The sequence below is a fragment of the Symphalangus syndactylus genome, chromosome 22 (genome assembly GCF_028878055.3).
Source record: "Symphalangus syndactylus isolate Jambi chromosome 22, NHGRI_mSymSyn1-v2.1_pri, whole genome shotgun sequence".
In the NCBI taxonomy this organism is placed as follows: Eukaryota; Metazoa; Chordata; class Mammalia; order Primates; family Hylobatidae; genus Symphalangus; species Symphalangus syndactylus.
In genome coordinates, this window is record NC_072444.2 from 9,081,735 (window position 1) to 9,107,566 (window position 25,832).

The window sequence follows — 25,832 nt, forward strand, 5'->3', positions numbered from 1 at the left end:
ACACATTAGGACAATTGCGACAAAATAAAAAAATAAAAATAAATAAAAATAACTGACATAGTGGAAGATAAAAAGGATGCACGGAACTCACACCCTTTGAGAACAAGGAGTCCCACAATTGGCTTCAGCATGGAAGAGACAATTACCTTGACACACTTCACGTTTATTCCCGGACACACAAACTTCTTCCAGAGCAGGATGGCTTTGCTCTCCCCACACGTTATGGGGTAAGCAATTTCCATATCCTCATTTGCTTCTATAGTGCCTGTATCTGAAAACAGAAAAAATACCAGTTATTTATCAAACAACTCTTCCCCAAAGCTGAAATTCAAAATCTCTAGTCTCCTGGTCCCTCTGAGGGACTAACACTTCACTCTTGCTGGTATCATTTAGGAATCCTCTGGAAGAAGTATGGCCTAAGAGCTATCTCTTCCCAAGCTCCCACAGTGTGCCAGACACCATACTATGTATTTTACACACATAATCTGATTTAGGTCTTACAACAAACTTGTGAGGCAATGATTGTTTCCTAGGTGTTTTTTTCTTTTTTTCTTTTTTGAGATGGAGTCTCACTCTGTCACCCAGGCTGGAGTGCAGTGGCTGATCTCAGCTCACTGCAACCTCTGCCTCCTGGGTTCAAGCAATTCTCCTGCCTCAGCCTCCTGAGTAGCTGGGATTATAACCATATACCACACACCACCACGCCCGGCTAATTTTTGCATTTTTAGTAGAGATGGGGTTTCACCATCTTGGCCAGGCTGGTCTTGAACCCCTGACCTCAAGTGATCCACCTGTCTTGGCCTCCCAAAGTGCTGGGATTACAGGCGTGAGTCACCTCGCCTGGTGTAGGTGGTTTTATTTATTTATTTTTTTAGGATGATGTCTCGCTCTTGTTGCCCAGGCTGGAGTGCAGTGGTGCAACCTCAGCTCACTGCAACCTCCGCCTCCCGGGTTCAAGGGATCCCCTGCCTCAGTCTCCTGAGTAACTGGGATTACAGGCGCGCCCCACTACGCCCAGCTAATTTTTATACTGTTAGTAGAGCCAGGGTTTTGCCATGTTGGCCAGGCTGGTCTCGAACTCCTGACCTCAGGTGATCCGCCTGCCTCAGCCTCCCAAAGTGTTGGGATTACAGGCATGAGCCACTGCGCCCGGCCAGGTATTTTTTAAATTAATTAATTAATTAATTAATTGTTTCCTAGGTGTTAAACATAAGTATATGGGCCTCAGAAAGGCTACCTGACTTTCCCAAAGACACACTTAGAGAAATTGGGATTTAAACTGAGGTTTGTTAAATTTCAGTTTCTTTCCACCGACTGCCTTCTAGACGATACCTCATCAGTCATCAACAACTTATTTAATGACAGGGATCAACTTTGAGGCTCCAATTTCTATGTGGGATTTTTATCGACAAAAAGTTTTTTCAGTTACCCTTCCAAATTGACATTAACCAACTGACGACCCTAGCATCTTAGTCAGTGGTGTCTCAAGATGTACCACCATCAAAATCGAGGGCTGTAGTACTGGTAGGGCACACAGGGATGGGAGAAAAACATAAGGTACAGATGGCAAGAAAACTCAACCAAGGAAGCTAAGGTCAAAGGTATTAGAATGACAGAAAAAAAAAAAAAAAAAAAACCTTACCAATCCCTTCTTCAATTTTGTGTATCGTGTGGGTTTCTACTGCTACAACTGCCGTGTTGTTCTCCGACCCAGCTTCATAAATCCTGTTGTAAAAGTGTCCATCGATAAACAAACTACATAAATCATGAAAAAATTAATATTCACAGCATGGGGTTAAGAAATTTGTTTCAAACTATCTCAAAAGAAATAAAATAAATATACTTTATAACTCTGACTAGTTTCCCATTGTATTTAAACTCCAAACCTCCCAGGATTGCTTAGCAGCTTCTACCATGGAAATGAATCCACAACTCTCCTCACCTCAAAGGAAAGTAATTTTTGCTACTTATTTATTTATACCACCACTTGCTACTGTATTACACCAGATTTTTCCCTTCATAACTTTATTTTTTAAATCTCAGTAGTGGAACGATCCACGCTTTTTAGTTGCAAAGGGTGAACATAAAGCTACAACATTTCTCTTTTTTTTTTTTTTTGAGATGGAGTCTCGCTCTGTCGCCCAGGCTGGAGTGTAGTGGCGCCATCTCGGCTCACGGCAAGCTCCGCCTCCCAGGTTCACGCCATTCTCCTGCCTCAGCCTCCCAAGTAGCTGGGACTACAGGCGCCCGCCACTACGCCCAGCTAATTTTTCTGTATTTTTAGTAGAGACGGGGTTTCACCTGTTAGCCAGGATGGTCTCGATCTCCTGACCTCGTGATCCGCCCACCTCGGCCTCCCAAAGTGCTGGGATTACAGGCGTGAGCCACCGCACCCGGCCCAGCTACAATATTTCTCTAGGACATTTACAGTTACCTTCACCTTGAGAAAACACTGAATAAAAATAAATGTCTGCTCCTTTCATAACTTTTTATTTATTTATTTTTTTGAGACAGAGTCTTGCTCTGTCGCCCAGGCTGAAGTGCAGTGGTGCGATCTCAGCTCACTGCAAGCTCCGCCTCCCGGGTTCACACCATTCTCCTGCCTCAGCCTCCCAAGTAGCTGGGACCACAGGCGCCCGCCACCACGCCCGGTTAAATTTTTTTTGTATTTTTAGTAGAGACGGGGTTTCACTGTGTTAGCTAGGATGGTCTCAATCTCCTGACCTCGTGATCCACCTGCCTCGGCCTCCCAAAGTGCTGGTATTACAGGCATGAGCCACCACACCCAGCTCCTTTCATAACTTTAAATGGGCCGGGCATGGTGGCTCACACCTGTAATTCCAGTACTCTGGGAGGTCGAGGTGGACAGATCACCTGAGGTCAGGACTTCGAGACCAGCCTGGCCAACATGGTGAAACCCCACCTCTACTAAAAATACAAAAAAAATTAGGCTGTGTGCGGTGGCTCACACCTGTAATCCCAGCACTTTGGAAGGACAAAGTGGGTGGATCACGAGGTCAGGAGTTTGATACCAGCCTAACCAACACGGTGAAACACCATCTCTACTAAAAATAGAAAAATTAATCAGGCATGGTGGCATGCCTGTAGTCCCAGCTACTCAGGAGGCTGAGGCAGGAGAATCACTTGAACCCAGGAGGCGGAGGTTGCAGTGAGCTGAAATCACACCACTGTACTCCAGCCTGGGCGATGGAGCAAGACTCCGTCTCAAAAAAAAAAGAAAAAAAAAACTTTAAATGCCCATGGCATAGTACTGCTACAAGTACACAACTAATTCATATTATGGAATTACCCTGAAAAGACTAAAAAGTAGTACCAGCAGATAGTTTGAGACAGGAAGAACCACACTGACTAAAAAGCTGATGTCCCTTGCTGGAAACGGTGTATTTTGCCAGGGGTGGTGGTGGGGTGTTTGTTTGTTTTTAGTATTTTAGCATCTTTTAAGGTACCATAACCAAACTATTGACATGAGCAAAGCTTAGTGGAAGAAAAGTAAGAAAGAAACTACATCCAAAGTAACTAGGAGTGACTAGAGGCACCACTTAGAGAAGGTTATATAATGCAGATGTCTCCAAGATATCTCTACATTTATGGGCTCAGATAACGTAACCTGATATATCAACAATCAACATCCTTTATCTAATTTCTGTAATAAACCTGATGTGCTAATTATTGCATCTTGTTACTTGAAAGCACTACCTGAATATTCTCCTTTGTATCAATGACTACCTCCACAGTGACACCTCTAGCACAGGCCTCCCTTCTGAATTTCACACTCAAACATACCCAACTGCTAAATGAATAAATACATTTGTGTGTGTGTTTGTTTCTTGAGATGGAGTTTCGTTCTTATTGCCCAGGCTGGAGTGCAATGGCGCGATCTCGGCTCACTGCAACCTCTGTCTCCTGGGTTCAAGTGATTCTCCTGCCTCAGCCTCCCAAGTAGCTGGGATTACAGGCATGCGCCACCACACCCGGCTAATTTTGTATTTTTAGTAGAGATGGGGTTTTTCCATGTTGGTCAGGCTGGTCTCGAACTCCCGACCTCAGGTGATCTGCCTGCCTCCGCCTCCCAAAGTGCTGGGATTACAGGCATGAGCCACTGTGCCCAGCCAAATAAATACATTTGGAAGTCCCACAGGACTTTGTTGAATTCATTGTGTCTAAAATAACCATCAAGTTCCCTTTTCCCACCCACCCTCAAACTATTCTTCTTCCTATACTCTCCATCCTTCTTAATAGCACCACTCAGCACACTGTAGACAGAAATCTAGGAATCAAACTAGATTTGTTTCATTTCCTCCTTCTCAACTCCACATAGTCAGTCACCAAATCCTGCTAGATGCATCACTTTAACACTATCCATCCTCCCTCCCTGTCTCTATCTCCACTGCTACTGCCTTAATTCAGGCCTTATCATCTCTAGACTAGTATCCTTGCATCTAACTAATCTTCTACATTCCCACCAGATTGATCATGTGATTCCCTCCTTAAAATCCCTCAAACACCCTCTCTCCTCATTGTTAAAATAAAGCTCCAAATCCTTTGTATGATATTTAAGCTTCTTTAAGATCTGGCCCCTGGTTTCAACTCTTCCCAAACCTCACCTTAAAATCCAGGCCCCGGCACTGCCAAACTATTTGTGGTTCCCAAAAGTGCCATCTTCTTATACCTTCTTTCTTTTACTTCTGCCACTTCCCAGAACATTATTCTCCACTGTCTTTTTTTTTTTTTTTTTGTCTTTTTTTTTTTTTTTTTTTGTGATAGGGTCTCATTCTGTTGCCCAGGCTAGAATGCAGTGGTGCAATCATAGTTCACTGCAGCCTTAACCTCCTTGGCTCAAGCAATCCTTCACCTAAGCCTCTTGAGTAGCTGAGACTACGAGCATATGCCACCATATCTGGCTAATTTTTGTATTTTTTTATAAAGACAGGGTCTTCCTATGTGGCTTAGGCTGGCCTTGAACTCCTGGACTCAAGTGATCCTCCTGCCTCTGCCTCCCAAAATGCTGAGATTACAAGCATGATCCACTGCACCAATCTCCTATCTGTCTTTTAATAAGTAGCCTCTAGGATGCTTTTCTTTCCTTCCCAATCCCTTCAGTATAATCACTTACTTCCTCCTTTGTGACCCAGCTGTACGTTGGGTTTTGTCATAACACCTATCACAATATATGCTTGTTTATCTGTCTGTCTCTCCTTGAGCACAGGCTAAGAGGTCCCCAAGTGCACAGATTATGGCTTATTCATTTATTCAATTTTATATGCCCAGCATGTAGTTGACTGATTGGAACATGGCAAAGCACCCAATAAATGGCTATTCAGGGAATGAGGATTGTGGTAAACATGAGAAACCATTGCTTCAAATAAGATTGGTAAACTCATCCTAACTTGACCACTATGTGAAAAATCTCTTAAAAGAATACATTCTCATGTATGAATAATGCCCCCTTTTTATTTTTTTTTGAGACAGAATCTTGCTCTGTCGCCCAGGCTGGAGTGCAGTAGTGCAATCTCGGCTCACTGCAACCCCCATCTCCCAGATTCAAGCAATTCTCCCCGCTTAGCCTCCCAAGCAGCTGGGATTACAGGCACGTGCCACCACACCCGGCTAATTTTTGTATTTTTAGTAGAGACAGGGTTTCACCATGTTGGCCAGGCTGGTCTCGAACTCCTGATCTGCCTGCCTTGGCCTCCCAAAGTGTAGGGATTACAGGTGTGAGCTACCATACCCGGCCTTTTTTTTTTTCTTTTTTTGTTTTTTTGACACACGGTCTTACTCTGTTGCCCAGGTTAGAGTGCAGTGGCATGATCACAGCTCACTGCAGCCTCAATCTCCTAGGCTCGAGTGATCATCTCCTAGGCTCAAGTGATCATTCCAGCCTCCTGAGTAGCTGGAACTACAGGTGTGAGCCACCACGCCTAGCTAATTTTTAAACTTTTTGTAGAGACAGGGTCTCGCCATGTTGCCCTGGCTGGTTTTGAACTCCTGGGCTCAAGAGATCCTCCCATCTTGGCCTCCTAAAGTGCTAGGATTACAGGCATGAGCCACTGCACCCAGCCAAGTAATTTCAACAACCAGTAAATTGCACTTAACGGTGGCAAGTAGGAAGTAGTCTATATTTTTACAAGTAAACAAGATTTCTTTTTTTTGTTTGTTTTGAGACGGAGTCTCTCTCTTTTGCCCAAGCTGGAGTGCAATGGCACAATCTTGGCTCACTGCAACTTCTGCCTCCCAGGTTCAAGTGATTTTCCTGCCTCAGCCTCCTTTGTAGCTGGGATTACAGACATGCACCACCACGCCCAGCTAATTTTTGTATTTTTTAGTAGAGACGGGGTTTCACCATGTTCGTCATGCTGGTTGCGAACTCCTGACCTTGTGATCCGCCCACCTCGGCCTCCCAAAGTACTGGGAATACAGGTGTGAGCCACTATGACTGGCCGTAAACAAGATTTTTATCAGGGAAAAATTATCTAAAGTAACTCAGGATAGTGATGGATTGAGCTTAATTCTCTGTATCTACTATGGCCATAGTCAAAAGTCATGAAATATGTTCAAAACATTAAGGCATCATAAGATACCGACATTCCCTACAAATCATCATTATGTTTACTAGAGCTTAAAGGTAAGTCTACATTATTGTATTGTTTCTTTTTTGAGACAGAGTCTCGCTCTGTCACCTACTGCTGGAGTGCAGTGGCATGATCTCAGCTAAACCCCATCTCTTCTAAAAATACAAAAATTGGCCAGGCACGGTGGCAGGAGCCTGTAGTCCCAGCTACTTGGGAGTCTGAGGCAGGAGAATCACTTAAACCTGGGAGGCGGAGGTTGCGGTGAGCTGAGATCCCACCGCTACACTCTAGTCTGGGCAATACAGTGAGACTCCACCTCAACAACAACAACAACCACAAAAAGAACTCCTTTTTAAATCTTATCTTTTTCCAACACCTTCATAATACATTGTATTGTAGTAGGTGCTAGATTCAGCTTGATAATTTCCCCTCTATGGGGTTCAGAGAATTTACATCATTGCCTTGCCTGATATCCTCTGACTGTAGCTACACCGTCTTTTGGTAAACACATAAGGAACCTCTGTAAATAGTGCAGATAAACTGAGCAACAAAGCAAGACCCCTATCTCTACAAAAAATAAAAAAGTCAACATTTGAACTCTGAAGTAAATCATGCTTTCATGGTTATGCTGAAGAATCATAACTGTGGGGCCGGGCGCGGTGGCTCACGCTTGTAATCCCAGCACGTTGGGAGGCCGAGGAGGGTGGATCACGAGGTCAGGAGATCAAGACCACGGTGAAACCCCGTCTCTACTAAAAATACAAAAAATTCGGCCGGGCGCAGTGGCTCACGCTTGTAATCACAGCACTTTGGGAGGCTGAGGCGGGTGGATCACGAGGTCAGGAGATCGAGACCACGGTGAAACCCCGTCTCTACTAAAAATGCAAAAAATTAGCCGGGCATGGTGGTGGGCGCCTGTAGTCCCAGCTACTCGGAGAGGCTGAGGCAGGAGAATGGCGTGAACCCGGGAGGCGGAGCTTGCAGTGAGCCGAGATTGCGCCACTGCACTCCAGCCTGGGCGACAGAGCGAGACTCCGTCTCAAAAAAAATAAAAATAAAAGAATCATAACTGTGTAAGAGTGGGATTAGAACTTGAATTTTTATGTATATATTTATTTAAAGTTCCAGGATACATGTGCAGAACGTGCAGATTTGTTACATGGGTATACGTGTGCCATGTGGTTTGCTGCACCTATTGACTCGTCCTCTAGGTTCCCTCTCCTCGCCCCCTCACCCCCCAGCAGGCCCCAGTGTGTGTTGTTCCCCTCCCTGTGTCCATGTGTTCTCATTGTTTAACTCCCATTTATGAGTGAGAACATGCACAGTGTTTGGTTTTCTGTTCCTGTGTTGGTTTGGTGAGGATGATGGCTTCCAGCTCCATCCATGTAGGCCTGGAATTTTTTTTTTTTTTTTTTTTTTGAGATGGAGTCTCGCTCTGTCACCCAGGCTGGAGTGCAGTGGCGCGATCTCGGCTCACTGCAAGCTCTGCCTCCCGGGTTCAAGCCATTCTTCTGCCTCAGCCTCCCAAGTAGCTGGGACTACAGGCGCCTGCCACCACGCCCAGCTAATTTTTTGTATTTTTAGTAGAGACGGGGTTTCACCGTGTTAGCCAAGATGGTCTCGATCTCCTGACCTCGTGATCCACCCGCCTTGGCCTCCCAAAGTGCTGGGATTACAGGCGTGAGCCATCGCGCCCGGCCAGGCCTGGAATTTTTAAATTGAGTATGTGATGAAATGATAATGTGTGGGGTATATTGAGTTAAATAAAATATGTTATGAAAATAAAAAAAGAAAAAAGAACAAAAGAAAAGTCAGCCAGGTGCAGTGGCATGTGCCTATATTCCCAGCTATTCAGGAGGCTAAAGTGGGAGGATCTTTTGAGCCCAGGAATTTGAGGTTGCAGTAAGCTATGATTGCACCACTGCATTCCAGCCTGGGTGACAGAGTAAGACTCTGTCTCAACAAAAATAATAATAAAATAAGATGAGGGAGCCATGCAACTTACCCTCAAGGAGCTCAAGGTGGAGAAGAGAAGCAGATACAAGGAAACAAGTAACCATTGGTAATAAGTATTAAAATGACAAATACAGCACGCAATACAGTATATTATACAGATGAAAACTGAGCCAGCTCTGATTGATGTTAAATGTTCCATTGTGCTAAGCAACCACAAAGTTATAATTTCCCCACCCTTGAAACTTCCCAAAATACTTCAGAATACCCAAATCTCTAGCCACTTACCCTTGTTGCACAGGCTGTAACTGCAAAATCACTTGGGTTTTAGTATCTTCAGGATTCTCCCCTTCATTTCCTTCAGTGGGTACCACAACCACATCCCCCACTGGGACACTCACTTCTGCATTAGCCATCTTTCACATGAAGTCAGATAGCTGGGACTGCTGTAGGGAACAAGAAGCACCAATAACTTAATCCGGTTTGAAAAGATGTCAATAGGACGGGCATGTTGGCTCACACCTGTAATCTCAGCACTTTGGGAGGCCAAGGCAGGCGGATCAACTGAGGTTGGGAGTTCGAGACCAGCCTGACCAACATGGAGAAACCTGTCTCTACTAAAATACAAAATTAACCAGGTACATGGTGGTGCGTATCTGTAATCCCATCTACTCAGGAGGCTGAGGAAGGAGAATCGCTTGAAGCCAGGAGGTGGAGGTTGTGGTGAGCCGAGATCATGCCATTGCACTCCAGCCTGGGCAACAAGAGTGAAATTCCATCTCAAAAGAAAAAAAAAGAAAAAGAAAAGAAAAGAAAAGAAGTCAACCATATGAAAGGAATGCCAAGATAATGCCTAGAGCACCCTAGAGATCATGGGCCTCTAAAAAGGATGGGAACTGTGAGATGGGCTATCACAGGCTCTGATCCTTCCAGAAACGCCTCAACAGTCACTTGCTAGTATAGGTTTTCTTAGTACGTGTGACTCACCCCATGGTGTTCTGCAGCAAGCTCTAACAGCTCCTGAGAACCCATTGTGCATACATATCTCTTCCAACTTTGAGTTTAGTGACACTAAGTTGACAGCTTGAAATCTGCGATGCTGGGCGTAAACAGACCTGAAATTGACAAGCACTACAAATCAGAGTATTTTGTTTTTCTAGAGAGCTGGTTTGTAGCACATTACCAGTTCCACACCAAACAGGAAGCTCTTGGAAATTAGGAATCACATCTACTTTCTGTGCAAACAGCCATTTTGCCTCAAGTTCTCCATCCTTTAACATACTTAGTATCTGTGGAGGGAGACTGAACTGAGCTGCATGGGAAGGAGAAGATGACTTTTATCATGTAGTTGCTTAATAAATGCTGAATTCACTTGTATGACCTCTAAGACTTTTTTTTTTTTTTTTTTTTTTTTTGAGACAGGGTCTCACTCTGTCACCCAGACTGGAGTGCAGTGGCATGATCTCGGCTCACTGCAATGTCTGCCTCCCAAGCTCAAGCAATTCTCCTGCCTCACCCTCCCCAAGTAGCTTAGATTACAGGTGTGCACCACTACCACTCAGCTAATTTTTGTATTTTTAGTACAGACGGGGTTTCACCATGTTGGCCAGGCTGGTCTTGAATTCCTGACCTCAAATGATCCACCCATCTCGGCCTCCCAAAGTGCTGGATTCCAGGTGTGAGCCACCACGCCTGGGACTTCTTAATACCTCTTTGCCTCAGACTGAATGGAGAGATAATCTTGCCCAATATCTCTCCTGCAGATTTAGTGAGGACACCAATGTCCAGCACCATGTGCCCCTTGACTCCAAAGTTACTCCAAGCATTGTCCCAATCTTAATGAAAACTCAGAGGACCCCAAGATATTCTGCAGTTATTAGTCTTCACGGTTGAAAAGAGAGAGTCACTTAAGAGAGTATAGGTAAGAGCACTGTATTTATTTTAATATGTGAGTATGTAAAGATGACTGCGACTGTGCCTGAACAGAGTAGGCACACAATGGATGCAAGTTTGAGTACAAAACGTGTAGTCAGGGCCGGGCGTGGTGGCTCACACCTGTAATCCCAGCACTTTTGGAGGCCTAGGCAGGTGGATCACCTGAGGTTGGGAGTTCAAGACCAGCCTGACCAACAATGCAGAAACCCTGTCTCTACTAAAAATACAAAAAATTAGCCTGGCGCGGTGGTACATGCCTGTAATCCTAGCTACTTGAGAGGCTGAGGCAGAAGAATCACTTGAACCCAGGAGGCGGAGATTGCAGTGAGCCGAGATCATGCCATTGCACTCCAGCCTGGGCAACAAGAGCGAAACTCCGTCTCAAAAAAAAAAAAAAAGTGTAGTCAGAAGATCTAATCCACATCTCACCTCTCCTACAGCACTTGTTTGCCTATAACACACATACTTAAGCATGGCACTCTGAATTTCTCTCAATGGCCCCAAAATACTCATCTGGTCTTATCTGCAACTATCATACCCCAAGAATCTTAAGTCCTAATACCATACCAGCCACCTAATGTACTCTGAGCATATCATAATGTACCTTTATATTTCTTTGCCTTTTATTCCTTAAGCCTGAAATGCCTTTAATGCCTTTCTCCCTCATCTTCTCCCTTCAAAGTCCAGTTCAAAGCTCACTTCTCCATAAAGCCACTGCTAAAATATTTTCTTTTTTTTGAGACATGGTCTCGCTCCGTCGCCCAGACTGGAGTTCTGTGGCATGATCTTGGCTCACTGCAACCTCTGCCTCCCAGGTTCAAGCAATTCTCTTTCCCTTCCTTTTTGGCTAGTCCCTGCTAACCATTTTGTGATTTTCTTGAAACATCACTTGCGGGAGGCCTTCTGTGAATTCCTTCACTAGGTTTGAGTTTGTGTTCTTGATCTCTCAGCACCTGCAGTACCCCCGTCACAACCATCATCTCACTTTGTTGGCTTTTCCTCCTCAGTCTGTACATCCTGGGAAAGCAAGGATTGTGTTTCATTTTGTTTTGTTTTTTTAGACAGAGTTTCATTCTTGTTGCCCAGGCTGGAGTATGATGGCACAATCTCGGCTCACTATAACCTCCGCCTTTCGGGTTCAAGTGATTCTCCTGCCTCAGCCTCCAGAGTAGCTGGGATTACAGGCATGTGCCACCATGTCCGGCTAATTTTTATATTTTTAGTAGAGACAGGGTTTCTCCATGTTGGTCAGATTGGCTTTGAACTCCCAACCTCAGGTGATCTGCCCGCCTCGGCCTCCCAAAGTGCTGGGATGAGCCACCATGCCTGGTCAAGGATTCCAAGGATTGTTTTTTTGTTTTTGTTTTTGTTTTTGAGACGGAGTCTTGCTCTGTCACCCAGGCTGGAGTGCAGTGCCACCATCTCAGCTCACTGCCAGCTCCGCCTCCCAGGTTCACTCCATTCTCCTGCCTCAGTCTCCCGAGTAGCTGGGACTACAGGCTCCCGCCACCAGGCCCGGCTAATTTTTTGTATTTTTATTTTATTTTATTATTTTTTTTTTTTTTTGAGACGGAGTCTTTCTCTGTCCCCCAGGCTGGAGTGCGGTGGCGCGATCTCGGCTCACCGCAACCTCCACCTCCTGGGTTCACGCCATTCTCCTGCCTCAGCCTCCCGAGTAGCTGGGACCACAGCCGCCCGCCAGCACGCCTGGCTAATTTTTTTGTATTTTTTAGTAGAGACGGGGTTTCACCGTGTTAGCCAGGATGGTCTCGATCTCCTGACCTCGTGATCCACCCGCCTCGGCCTCCCAAAGTGCTGGGATTACAGGCTTGAGCCACCGCGCCCGGCCAATTTTTTGTATTTTTAGTAGATGGGGTTTCACCGTGTTAGCCAGGATGGTCTCGATCTCCTGACATTGTGATCCACCCACCTCGGCCTCCCAAAGTGCTGGGATTACAGGCGTAAGCCACCGCGCCTGGCCTTTTTTTTTTTTTTTTTTTTTTAAGATGGGGTCTTGCTGTGTTCCCCAGACTGGAGTGCAGTGGCATGATCTCAGCTCACTGCCACCTCCCTCTCCTGGGTTCAAGCGATTCTCCTGCCTCAGCCTCCAGAGTAGCTGGGACTATAGGCGTGCACCACCACACCTGGCTAATTTTTGTATTTTTAGTACAGACGGGGTTTCACCATATTGGCCAGGATGGTCTTGATCTCTTGACCTCGTGATCCGCCCACCTCAGCCTCCCAAAGTGCTAGGATTACAGGTATGAGCCACTGCGCCTGGCCAGGATTGCTTTTCTTATTCAGCAATTCCCCCAAGGCTATCATGGTGCCCAGAACAGGAGTGTAATAAATGGTTTTCAAACATCAGACATATATTTTATCTACAAAACTGCTTATCTGAACCTTTGTAAACAAATCTGAGCACACAGCAGATATGCAATACATTTTTGTCCAATTAGTGACTCACCTTACCCTAAAAGACTTCTAGAATTTTCTTTTTTATTTTTATATTTATTTATTTAAAGATAGACACAGGATCTCACTATGTTGCCCAGGCTGGTCTTGAACTCCTGGCTTCAAGTGATCATCCAGCCTTGGCCTCCCAAAGTGTTGTGATTACAAGTGTAAGCCATTTGGCCAGGCGGGGTGGCTCACACCTGTAATCCCTGCACCTTGGGAGGCCAAGGCAGGCGGATCACCTGAGGTCGGGAGTTGGAGACCAGCCTGACCAACATGGAGAAACCCCATCTCTACTAAAATACAAAAAAATTAGCCAGGCGTGGTGGCTCATGCCTATAATCCCACCTACTTGGGAGGCTCAGGCAGGAGAATTGCTTGAACCCGGGAGGCAGAGGTTGTGGTGGGTGAATCGAGATCATGCCATCAGACTCCAGCCCGGACAACAAGAATGAAACTGCTACCCCCCCCCAAAAAAAAAAAAAAAAGTGTGAGCCTTCATGCCTGGCCACTTCTAGAACTTTCTGCCTTCCTATCTGGGGGGGATATAAATTTGCTTAGGCAGCTAGGCTAAGCTATACAGCTTATGGCTCATCATTACGGACAGTTCAACAAATATTATATTGCGTCTCTACCTCACATCAGCTAGAGTTAGATTCCTTAGACATGAGGAGCAACAACATCTGCTCTTAAGAAACTACAGAAGGAAAAGAGATACATGACACTATTGGATATGCGGGGGAAAAGTTAACTGCAAGGTATTACAGTACAGAATATGAACTCCTGCAACTTGAAGCCTTAAAACAAAGGGGCCAGGCACGGTGGCTCACACCTCTAATCCCAGTACTTTGGGAGGCCAAGACCAGTGGATCACTTGAGGTCAGGAGTTCGAGACCACCTTGGCCAACGGGGTGAAACCCCATCTCTACTAAAAATATCAGTATTAGCAAAGTGTGGTGGTGGGTGCCTGTAATCCCATCTATTCAGGAGGATGAGGGAGGAGAATTCATTGAACCCAGGAGGCAGAGGTTGCAGTGAGCCAAGATGGTGCCACTGCACTCCAGCCTGGGCAAGAAAGCAAAACTCCATCTCAAAAAAAAAAAAAAAAAGGGTCAGGCATGGTGGCTCATGCCTGTGATCCCAACACTTTGGGAGGTCGAGACGGGCGATCACGAGATCAAGAGATCGAGACCATCCTGGCCAACATGGTGAAACCGTCTCCACTAAAAATACAAAAATTAGCCAGGCGTAATTAGCTGGAGGCTGAGGCAGGAGAATTGCTTGAACCCGGGAGGCAGAGGTTGCAGTGAGCCAAGATCACGGCACTGCACTCCAGCCTGGAGACAGAGCGAGACTCCATCTCAAAAAACAAAACAAAACAAACTAGAAAAGGGCCAGGGTCTCCTCTCTTGGCTTTGGAGCCCCCTTCCCTCTGTCTCTGTACAGGGAAGCTTCTTCCTTTCTTCTCCCTTCTTTATTTTTTTTTTTTTTTTGAGACGAAGTCTCGCTCTTATACCCCAGGCTGGAGTGCAGTGGTGTGATCTAGGCTCACTGCAACCTCCACCTCCCGGGTTCAAGCAATTCTCCTGCCTCAGCCTCCCGAGTAGCTGGGATTACAGGGACCCGCCACCACACCTGGCTAATTTTTGTATTTTTAGTAGAGACGGGAGTTCACCATGTTGGCCAGGCTGGTCTCGAACTCCTGACCTCAGGTGATCCACCCACCTTGGCCTCCCAAAGTGCTGGGATTACAAGCGTGAGCCACCGTGCCCAGCCTCTTCTCCCTTCTTTCTTGCCTATTAAACTCTCCACTCCTTAAAACCAAAATAAAATAAAATAAGATAAAATAAAAATCAATGAACTAGTTCAGCTGGCTACCAACAGTAGAACCAAAACAATTAAGACCCTTGAGTCTAGAAAAGGCCAAAAAGGAATGTGATGAAGCATACAAATGCCATCTAATCCTAGAATAATTTAACACATAAATATCTTCAAAATTTGAACCATAAAAATGTAGGCAGAATTAAAAGAATCAGCTAACCTTTATTGAGCTAGCACTCATTGTCAAGCACCGTGCTATAACATATTTAATTTAAAAGATGTAATACTTTGGCAAGTAGCAAACTTATGGAATTCATTATTCCAAAAATGTGCTTTAAATTTTCAAAAATTAGAGATTATGGGCCAGGCACGGTGGCTCACGCCTGTAATCCCAGCACTTTGGGAGGCCAGGGCAGGCAGATCACAAAGTCAGGAGATCGAGACCATCCTGGCTAACAAGGGGAAACCCTGTCTCTACTACAAATACAAAAAATTAGCCGGACATGTTGATGGGCACCTGTAGTCCCAGCCGAGATCCCGCCACTGCACTCCAACCTGGGTGACAGAGTGAGACTCCATCTCCAAAAAAAAAAAAAATTTACAGATTATGCATCCCTTATTTGAAATGCTTGAGATCAGAAGTGCCTCAAATTTCAGATTTTTTTTTTAAATTTTGGCATATTTACATATACATAATGTGGTATCTGGGGGTGGGACACAAGTCTAAACACAAAATTCAAAATTCGATTATGTTTCATATACATCTTACACACATAGCCTGATGGCAATTCTTTTTAATTTTTGAGACAAAGTCTCGATTTTTCGCCCAGGCTGGAGTGCAGTGGTGCAATTTCGGCTCACTGCAACCTCTGCCTCTCGGGTTCAAGTGATTCTCCTGCCTTAGCCTCCAGAGTAGCTGAGATTACAGGTGCCCACCACCACGTCCAGCTAATTTTTTTGTATTTTTAGTACAGTCAGGGTTTCACCATCTTGGCCAGGCTGGTCTTGAACTCCACCCACCTCAGCCTCCCAAAGTGCTGAGATTACGTAAAGGTGTGAGCCACGGCGCCTGGCCGCTTGATGGCAATTTTATACAATATCTTTATTTGTATTTATTTATTTATTTTTATTTTTATTTTTGAGACGGAGTCTCGCTCTGTCACCCAGGCTGGAGTGCAGTGCCCTGATCTCGGCTCACTGAAAGCTCCGCCTCCGGGTTCACGCCATTCTCCTGCCTCAGCCTCCCAAGTAGCTAAGACTACAGGCACCTGCCACCACGCCTGCCTAATTTTTTGTATTTTCAGTAGAGACGGGGTTTCACCGTGTTAGTCAGGATGGTCTCGATCTCCTGGCCTCGTGATCCACCCACCTCGGCCTCCCAAAGTGCTGGGATTACAGGTGTGAGCCACCGCGCCTGGCCAATTTTATACAATATTTTTAATAATGTTATGAATGAGGCCGGGCGCGGTGGCTCAAGCCTGTAATCCCAGCACTTTGGGAGACCGAGGCGGGCGGATCATGAGGTCAGGAGATCGAGACCACGGTGAAACCCCATCTCTACTAAAAATACAAAAAATTAGCCGGGCGTGGTGGCGGGCACCTGTAGTCCCAGCTACTCGGAGAGGCTGAGGCAGGAGAATGGCGTGAACCCGGGAGGCGGAGCTTGCAGTGAGCCGAGATCGCGCCACTGCACTCCAGCCTGAGGAACAGAGAAAGACTCTGTCTCAAAAATAAAATAATAATAATAATAATAATAATAATTTTATGAATGAAACAGAGCCTGCATTAACTATTAATCTGTGGGATTTTTTCACTTATGGCATCATGTTGGCTCAAAAAGTTTCAGATTTTGGAGAGTTGGGGTTTCAGATTTTCAGATTAGGGATACTCAACCTATAATACCTTAGGCAAAAAAAAATGGGTTAGTTAATTGTTAAAGAAGCAGATTTAGGGGCCGGGCGCGGTGGCTCACGCTTGTAATCCCAGCACTTTGGGAGGCCGAGGCGGGCGGATCACGAGGTCAGGAGATCGAGACCACGGTGAAACCCCGTCTCTACTAAAAATACAAAAAATTAGCCGGGCGTGGTGGCGGGCGCCTGTAGTCCCAGCTACTCGGAGAGGCTGAGGCAGGAGAATGGCGTGAACCCGGGAGGTGGAGCTTGCAGTGAGCCGAGATTGCGCCACTGCACTCCAGGCTGGGCGACAGAGCGAGACTCCGTCTCAAAAAAAAAAAAAAAAAAAAAAAAAAAAAATGGACAAGTGTCACATGATTGCAGGAAAGGACATTGGAACAAGTAATGAAAAAGGAGTGATACTGGCTGGGCGCAGTGGCTCACACCTGTAATCCCAGCACTTCGGGAGGCCGAGGCAGGTGGATCACCTGAGGTCAGGAGTTCAAGACCAGCTGGCCAACATGGAGAAACCGCGTCTCTACTAAAAATACAAAATTAGCCGGGCGTAGTGGCACATGCCTGTAATCCCATCTACTCGGGAAGCTGAGGCAGGAGAATCACTTGAACCTGGGAGGCAGAGGTTGCGTTGAGCCGAGATCACACCACTGCAATCCAGCCTGGGCAACAAGAGCAAAACTCAAAAAAAAAAAAAAAAAAAATTAGCTGGGCATGGTGGCATGCACCTGTAGGCCCAGTACTCGGGAGGCTGAGGCAGGAGAATCACTTGAACCCAGGATGAGAAGGTTGCAGTGAGCTAAGATTGTGCCACTGCACTCCAGCCTGGCGACAGAGTGAGACTCCATCAAAAAAAAAAAAAAAGGAACAATATCTGTCACCCAGGCCAGAGTAGGGAGGGATAGCATTAGGAGATATACCTAATATAAATGACGAGTTAATGGGTGCAGCACACCAACATGGCATATGTATACATATGTAACAAACCTGCACGTTGTGCACATGTACCCTAGAACTTAAAGTATAATAACAAAAAATAATAATAATAATATTGGCACTTTCTGGGGACTTAAAAAAGTAGGCCAGATGCAGTGGCTCAAGCCTGTAATCCCAGCACTTTGGGAGGCCGAGGAGGGCGGATCACAAGGTCAGGAGATCGAGATCATCCCGGCTAACACGGTGAAACCCCATCTCTACAAAAAATACAAAAAAAAAAAAAATATATTAGCTGGGCGTGGTGGCGGAGGAGTAGTCCGAGCTACTCGGGAGGCTGAGGCAGGAGAATGGCGTGAACCCAGGAGGCGGAGCTTGCAGTGAGCCAAGATCGCGCCACTGCACTCCAGCCTGGGTGACAGAGTGAGACTCCAGCTCAAAAAAAAAAAAAAAAAAAAAAAGTAAAAAAAGAAAAGTAAAAATGAGTACGAGATTTTCTGAAATTTTCTAACCCAAAAATATTTATTTAATTTTTTTTGAGACGGAGTTTCTCTCTTGTTGCCCAGGCTGGAGTGCAATGGCACGGTCTCAGCTCACTGCAACTTCCGCCTCCCAGGTTCAAGTGATTCTCCTGCCTCCCAAGGGGCTGGGATTATGGGCATCTGCCACCACGCCCAGCTAATTTTTGTATTTTTTAGTACAGACAGGGTTTCACCATGTTGGCCAGGTGGGTCTCAAACTCCTGACCTCAGGTGATCCGCCCGCCTCCGCCTCCCAAAGTGCTGGGATTACAGGCGTGAGCCAACGCGCTCAGCCCAAAATATTTATTTATTCCACACTCTATTATAATTTTTGGAGACGTGTAGTGTTTTTTTTATTATTATTTATTTATTTATTTTTTGGTGAGACATAGTCTCACTCTGTCACCCAGGCCAGAGAGCAGTGGCGCGCTCTCGGCTCACTGCGACCTCGACTTCCGGGGCTCAAGCGATCCTCACACTTCGGCCTCCGGAGTAGCTGGGACCACAGGCAGCTAGCTCCACCACGCCCGGCTAATTTTTGTCATTTTTTGTAGAGACAGGGTTTCACCATGTTGCCCAAGCTGGTCTGGAACTCGAGCTAAAGAGAGGCCGAGGAGGCCGCTCACTTTGGGAGGCCGCCTGTCTCGGCCCCCCAAAGTGCTGGCATTACAGGCATAAATCATAGCGCCCACCAGAAAACTAACAAAATTAGGCGGGCGCAGTGCCACGTGCCTGTAGTCCCAGCTACTCAGGAGGCTGAGCTGAGAGGATCGAGTTTGCAGTGAGCTGAGATCCCGCAATGCACTCTCATCTGGGCGACATAGGGAAACTCTGTCCCCCGCAAAAAATAAAATAAAAAAGAAATTTCCACTCTAAACTACGGTTTTGTTTAAAACGAGGGGAAAAAATCCAAGTTAAAACTTTATTATTACTTGAGGCCAAAACTCCTTGATATCCCCTTTATTTCTTCTCATGCATTCAGTGGGTGATCCACAGTGCTACAAGATGTAATGAGGTCAACAAGTAAATTACGCAGAAACACTGAAAGAAGTATCCAGAGGAGGTGAAATTCTAAGTCACAGACTGGAGACTACTATGTAGATGTTTGAGGGAGCGATGGGATAAGAGTTATTTGGAGTCATCCCGCTACAGTCCGGTGGACTTTGGCTTAGGGCAAGACCAAAATACTGCCCCCACAATAAACCCAATGAAGCTGATAGAAGCTACCTATTCAATGTATTTGCTGAAGTAAATAGGAACCAAAAAAAAAATCATTTAAGTAAGATATTAAATATACATCCTTGATATAAGGCTCTCAAATTAGGAGACGGTGCAACCATTGAATGAGAAGTTTCCCCGGCAGGGCGCAGTGGCTCACGCCTGTAATACCAGCACTTTGGAAGGCCAACGCGGAGGAATCACGAGGTCAGGAGAGGGCCATCCTGGCTAACACAGTGAAACCCCGTCTCTACTAAAAACACAAAAAAATTAGTCTGGTGGGCCAGGCGCAGTGACTCACGCCTGTAATCCCAGCACTCTGGGAGGCTGACGATGTCAGATCACCTGAGGTTGGGAGTTCGAGACCAGCCTGGCCAACATGGTGAAACCCCGTCTCTACTAAAAATACAAAAATTAGCTGGGCATGGTGGCGGGTGCCTGTAGCCCCAGCTACTCCAGAGGGTGAGGCAGGAGAATCGCTTGAACTCGAGAGGTGGAGGTTGCGGTGAGGTGAGATCGCGCCATTGCACTCCGGTCTGGGCAACAAGAGTGAAACTCCGTCTCAAACAAACAAACAAACAAAAATTGGCTGGTATGGTGGCACGTGCCTGTAGCCCCAGCTACTCGGGAGGCTGAGGCAGGAGAATCGTTTGAACCGGGGAGGCGGAGCTTGCAGTGAGCCAAGATCGCACCACTGCACTCCAGCCTGGGTGACAGAGTGAGGCTCCGTCTCAAAACACAAATAAAAAGGGTCCCCAAATGCACTTTGGTAACTATCAGCAGAGGCAAGGAGGAAGAAGATAATCCCTCAAGACTAGAATTATGTCTGACAGTCTCTTTTCCTAAAACCCATCTTGATTCGCCTAAGCAGACATCAATCAAGGCCCCATCTGTGTCTACTAGGAAGTGGTTCTGAGATTTCTCTCATCTTGAGAGAATCCAGGGCTGCGCCTGTTCTGCTGTCTAGGTCAAGGCTTCACCCCCTTGTCTGGTGGATCATCCTCCAAAGACCCTCGGGTTGAGATTTTGCCTTCATCTCTCCTGCCCCTCACTTAGATAACACCAGGCCAATTCCTCTGTCATTTCAGAAAGCGGGAACACCCGAAGCGTCTTTCCTCAACGATCTCTACTTCTCTCCAAAAGATAGGTTTCTCCATGCCCTGACCGAGCGGGCTACTTTGTTCTCCACCTAGACATCAAGAGGCACCTAGACACCTTCGTCCCCTCAGGTTTGGACGCTGCTCCTTCGTACTTCAGGAGGCTCTAAAAGTCCTCCTAGCACGCGCTCATCTGTGGGGAGACCTGGGCCTGCTCACTTCTCCTGGGAGCTCCTCTTCCTTCCCTGCCTTTGGGAAAGAACCTGCCCTTTTTTCCCTTATTCTGAGTGGCCGAGGCCTCTACCGCGCCCCTCGGGATAAGCCGGACTCTGCTCTCCTCAGAAGAACCCACTCTGTACTCTTGCTCTCCCGCCAAGGCTCCGAGAGGGTCTCCTCCCAGGCGGGCATCCGGGCTTCCAGCACCTATCGTCCCCCTCCCACTGGGCAGGACCCAGGCCTCCAACCAGCTCCTCATCCGAGGGCCCGGTGCTCCCCGGACCCCGCCTTTGGGGATACCCCAGGCTCCCCGGACCCCTCGACGGGGTCCTGGGCGCCTGGGCCTCTCAGTCCGGAGCCACTCCGGCCCCTCCTGGCCCCTGAGCCGAGTACTTCCGGGCCCTTCGGTCCGGGGGCGCCGGGGCCCCCCCAGTGGTGGACTCGCCGGTTCCCGCCGCCCCGGCCTGGGGCCCGAGCCCCGGCGGCGCGGCCGGCTGCGCTGGGGGCGGCCCGGCTGCTCGGGCGGACCCAGCGGCAGCGTCCCCCCACCCCCCCGCGGCGCCGCGACGTCCGCTCGCTCCCCGGCGGCGGCGGCGGCACGCACAGGGCGTGGGGAGGCGCCCGCGGAGGCAGCAGCCCCCCGCCCCCTGCGCGCCCGCCCGCCCTCGCCGGCCGCCGCGCGGCCCCCGCGCCAGCCCCCCCGCCCCCACCCCACCCCGCGCCCGCGCCCGCGCGCCCACCCCTCCCCCTCCTCACCGTCTCCGTCGGGCGGGCGGGCGGCGAGCGGCCAGGGCGGGCGGGCGACGGAGCATGCGCAGAGGCCGCCACGGCAGCTACCGCCACCGCCGCCGCCAGGCCGTGCTTCAACACTTCCGGCCGCCGCCGCTGGCGAGCTGGCGCCTTAAAGGGGACGCGTCCCTATTGCCGGCCCCACCGAGAATTAACCTTAGCCAAGGGATTTGGGCCTTACCTAAGCGGAATTCTTTCGCCCTTGAAAATCAGTGTTGGAAAGGTCTCTAGAGACCCCAGTAACTCTCCTTCCCGCACTCATAGATGAGGAAAATAAGCCCTGAATGAAAGAATCACCTCAACCACAATTGAGGGCCAAGCTAGCTTTCTCGACTCCTCTGGAGGACTCTACGCCATTTACCTCCCCAAATCCTGTTTTAGGAAGTTTACATCTTATCAGACCCTTCAAGTTACAATCCAGCTATCAGTTTGCAATCAGAAGATCTGCATAGATCAGTAACTGGTCACGAGTCCTTGAGCAAGCCCTAAGCATCGTCTGACCCATGCCTGTTTGCCAAGTTTTTCCTGCTTGTGAGTTTCTGGGTTGAAGTCTTGACTCCCCTGCTGGAAGTGTAAACGACTCTGGAGGAATTTCTTGACAGCTCTAAACCTGTTTCCGATAAGACATAATGTGAGTGCTAAAAAAGGTGATACCTGCATGAAAAGTGCTTCAGAGAGTTCCTGGGGTCAGTAATAGTAATTAACAAGTATTAAGACCTTTATTTTTTATTTATTTGTTTTTTTTGAGACAGAGTCTCGCTCTTTGGCCAGGCTGGAGTGCAGTGGCGCGATTTCAGCTCACTGCAACTTCCGCCTCCTGGGTTCAAGCGATTCTCCGGCCTCAGCCTCCCAAATAGCTGGCACTAGAGGCGCGCGACACCACGCCCGGCTAGTTTTTGTTTGTTTGTTTGTTTGTTTTGCATTTTTGTAAAGACAGGATTTCACCATGTTGGCCAGGATGGTCTCAATATCTGACCTCGTGATCCACCCGCCTGGGCCTCCCAAAGTGCTGGGATTACAGGCGTGAGCCACCGCTCCCGGCCGTATTAAGACCTTTCTATGGCCAGGTGTGGTGGCTCACGCCTGTAATCCCAGCACTTTGGGAAGCCGAGGTGGGCAGATCACTTGAGATCAGGGGTTCCAGACCAGCCTGGGCAACATGGTGAAACCCTGTCTCTACTAAAAATACAGAAATTAGCTGGGCGTCGTGGCACGCGCCTCTAGTCCCAGCTACTCGGGAGGCTGAGCCAGGAGAATCACTTGAACCTGGGAGGTGGAGGTTGCAGTGAGCCGAGATCAAGCCATTGCACTCCAGCCTGGGCAACAGAGTGAGACTCTGTCTCAAAAAACAAAAAGATCTTTCTATGGCCTATGGCTTGGTGAAGATGCTTCTGTCTTGTATAATCCTCACAGCAACCCTATTAAGTAAGTTTTTTTCTCTTTTCTTTTTTTTTTTTTTTTTTGAGACAGAGTCTCGCTGTCGCCCAGGCTGGAGTGCAGTGGCACAATCTTGGCTCAGTGCAAGCTCCGCCTCCCGGGTTCACGCCATTCTCCTGCCTCAGCCTCCCGAGTAGCTGGGACTACAGGCGCCTGCCACCTCGCCCGGCTAATTTTTTGTATTTTTAGTAGAGACGGGGTTTCACTGTGTTAGCCAGGATGGTCTCGATCTGCTGACCTCGTGATCCGCCCGCCTCGCCCTCCCAAAGTGCTGGGATTACAGGCGTGAGCCACCGCGCCCGGCCTTCTTTTTTTTTTTTTTTTTTTTTTTGAGACGAAGTCTGGCTCTGTCGCCCAGGCTGGAGTGCAGTGGCACAATCTCGGCTCAGTGCAAGCTCCGCCTCCCGGGTTCACGCCATTCTCCTTCCTCAGTCTCCTCAGTAGGTGGGACTACAGGCGTCCGCCACCACGCCCGGTTAATTTTTTTGTATTTTTTAGTAGAGACGGGGTTTCACCGTGTTAGCCAGAATGGTCTTGATCTCCTGACCTTGTGATCCGCCCGCCTCAGCCTCCCAAAGTGCTGGGATTACAGGCGTGTGCCACGGCGCCCGGCCCCTCTTATCTTTCTTTCTTTTTTTCTTTTTTTTTTGTGGGCGGGGGACAGGTCTCGGTTGATCTCCCAGGCTGAGTGCCGTGGCGGGATCTTGGCTCACTGCAGCCCCAGCCTCCTGTGCTCAAGCAGTCCTCCTGCCTCAGCCCCCGGAGTAGCTGGGACCACGAGCAGGAGCCACCATGCCTGGCTAATTTTTACATTTTTAGTAGAAATGGGGTTTTACCATGTTGCCCACTCTGGTCTCTAACTCCTGGGCTCAAACAGTCCTCCTGCCTTGGCCCCCCAAAGTGCTGGGATTACAGGTGTGAGCCACCATAATTGTTTGTTTGTTTGTTTATTTATTTATTTATTTGGAGACGGAGTCTGGGTCTGTCCCAAGGCTGGAGTGCAGTGGTGCGATCTCGGCTCACTGCAACCTCTGCCTCCCAGGTTCAAGCAATTCTCCTGCCTCAGCCTCCCGAGTAGCTGGGAATACAAGTGCGTGCCACCACGCCTGGTTAATTTTTTGTTTTTTTAGTAGAGACGGGGTTTCACTGTTTTGGCCAGGATGGTCTCCATCTCTTGACCTCATGATCTGCCTGCCTTGGCCTCCCAAAGTGCTGGGATTACAGGCATAAGCCATCGCGCCCGGCCAATTTTTGTATTTCTAATAGAGACAGGGTTTCACCATGTTGGCCAGGATGGTCTCAATCTCTTGACCTGGTGATCCTCCTGCCTCAGTCTCCCAAAGTGCTGGCATTACAGGCGTGAGCCACCATGCCTGGCCATTTATTTTTATTTATTTTGGGGAATAGAGTCTCCTCCTGGGCACAAGTGATCCTCCAACCTTGACTTTCCGAGTAGCTGAGACTATAGGCTTGCACAACCATGCCCAGCTACTTTTTATATTTTTCATAGAGCTGGGGTTTCACCGTGTTACCGAGGCTGGTCTCAAATTCCTGAACTCAAGTGATCCACCCACCTTGGCCTCCCAAAGTGCTGGGATTATAGTCGTGGGCCACCATGCCTGGATGATAACTGATTTTTTTTTTTTCTTTTCGAGATGGAGTCTCGCTCTGTCGCCAGGCTGGAGTGCAGTGGCCCCACAATCTCAGCTCACTGCAACCTTTACCTTCTGAGTTCAAGGGATTCTCCTGCCTCAGCCTCCTGAGTAGCGGGGATTATAGGCATGCGCTGCCACGCCTGACTAATTTTTGTATTTTTAGTAGAGACTATGTTGGCCAGGCTGGCCCTAAACTCATGACCTTAGGTGACCCACCCGCCTCGGTCTCCCAAAGTGCTGGGATTACAGGCCACTGTTCCTGGCCTATAACTGATTTTTTTTTTTTTTCTCTTTTTTTTTTTTTTTTGAGACGGAGTCTCTCTGTCGCCCAGGCTGGAGTGCAGTGGCGCAATCTCGGCTCACTGCAGGCTCCGCCCCCCGGGGTTCACGCCATTCTCCTGCCTCAGCCTCCCGAGTAGCTGGGACTACAGACACCCGCCACCTCGCCCGGCTAATTTTTTGTATTTTTAGTAGAGACGGGGTTTCACCGTGTTAGCCAGGATGGTCTCGATCTCCTCACCTCGTGATCCGCCTGCCTCGGCCTCCCAAAGTGCTGGGATTACAGGCGTGAGCCACCACGCCCGGCCAACTGATTTTTTTTTTTTTTTGAGACAGTCTCACTCTTGTCACTCAGGCTTGAGTGCAGTGGTGCCATCTCGGCTCACTGCAACCTCTGCCTCCCGAGTTCAAGGGATTCTCCTGCCTCAGCCCCCCAAGCAGCTGGGATTACAGGTCCCCGCCACCACACCTGGCTAATTTTTGTATTTTTAGCAGAGACATCGTTTCACCGTGTTGGCCAGGTTGGTCTCAAACTCCTAACCTCAGGCAATCCGCCCGCCTCAGCCTCCCAAAGTGCTGATATTACAGGCGTGAGCCACCACTCCTGGCAACTGATTTTTTAAGAGAAAAACTTCAAGCATCATCTGGTCTCTCCTCCAGCCTGGAACAGTGTCTCTGGCTGTCCACCAACTCTCCATACTCCACATGCCCACAACTGAATTCGTTTCTTTCCCCACCCCCCTTAGATGTCTTCAACAAACCTGCTTCTGTCCCAGTGTCCCCCATCTCAGGGAATGTTGTCCTCATCTCTCAGTCACCTCCCAAAGACCCCTAGAATATCACCTCTTCTCTAACCCCCACTGGTCCAGATCATCGTCATCTGCCTCTGTCACAGCCAGAGCCTCCTAATTGGTCTCCCTACTTCCTGTCTTGCTGCCTTTGAGTCTTCATTCTTAATTCTTTTAGTGGCCTCCTATCCATCCCCTTTAAAAAAATTTGCTTGTGAACTCCCCATCATGGTCTA

The 25,832-nt window shown here is 48.0% G+C and overlaps 1 protein-coding gene across 5 annotated transcripts in view; it reads right to left on the minus strand.

The window, feature by feature from the left end:
• The window catches only part of GMEB1 (glucocorticoid modulatory element binding protein 1), a 48,863-nt gene extending 26,993 nt beyond the window's left edge, over window positions 1-21,870 (minus strand). The window contains exons 1-6 of one of the 5 annotated variants that reach the window (XM_063631448.1): window positions 19,050-21,102; window positions 11,341-11,495; window positions 9,186-9,322; window positions 8,832-8,989; window positions 1,643-1,755; window positions 147-271 (exon numbers count right to left, since the gene is read on the minus strand). In XM_063631448.1, the coding sequence (XP_063487518.1) occupies window positions 147-271; window positions 1,643-1,755; window positions 8,832-8,959 (366 nt within the window). In that variant the 5' untranslated portion in view covers window positions 8,960-8,989; window positions 9,186-9,322; window positions 11,341-11,495; window positions 19,050-21,102. Of the gene's footprint in view, window positions 1-146; window positions 272-1,642; window positions 1,756-8,831; window positions 8,990-9,185; window positions 9,323-11,340; window positions 12,135-19,049; window positions 21,103-21,404 lie in introns of those variants that run through there. The other 4 variants (XM_063631449.1, XM_063631451.1, XM_063631450.1 and 1 more) reach the window with 4 other exon arrangements.
• Window positions 21,871-25,832: the final 3,962 nt, after the last annotated feature.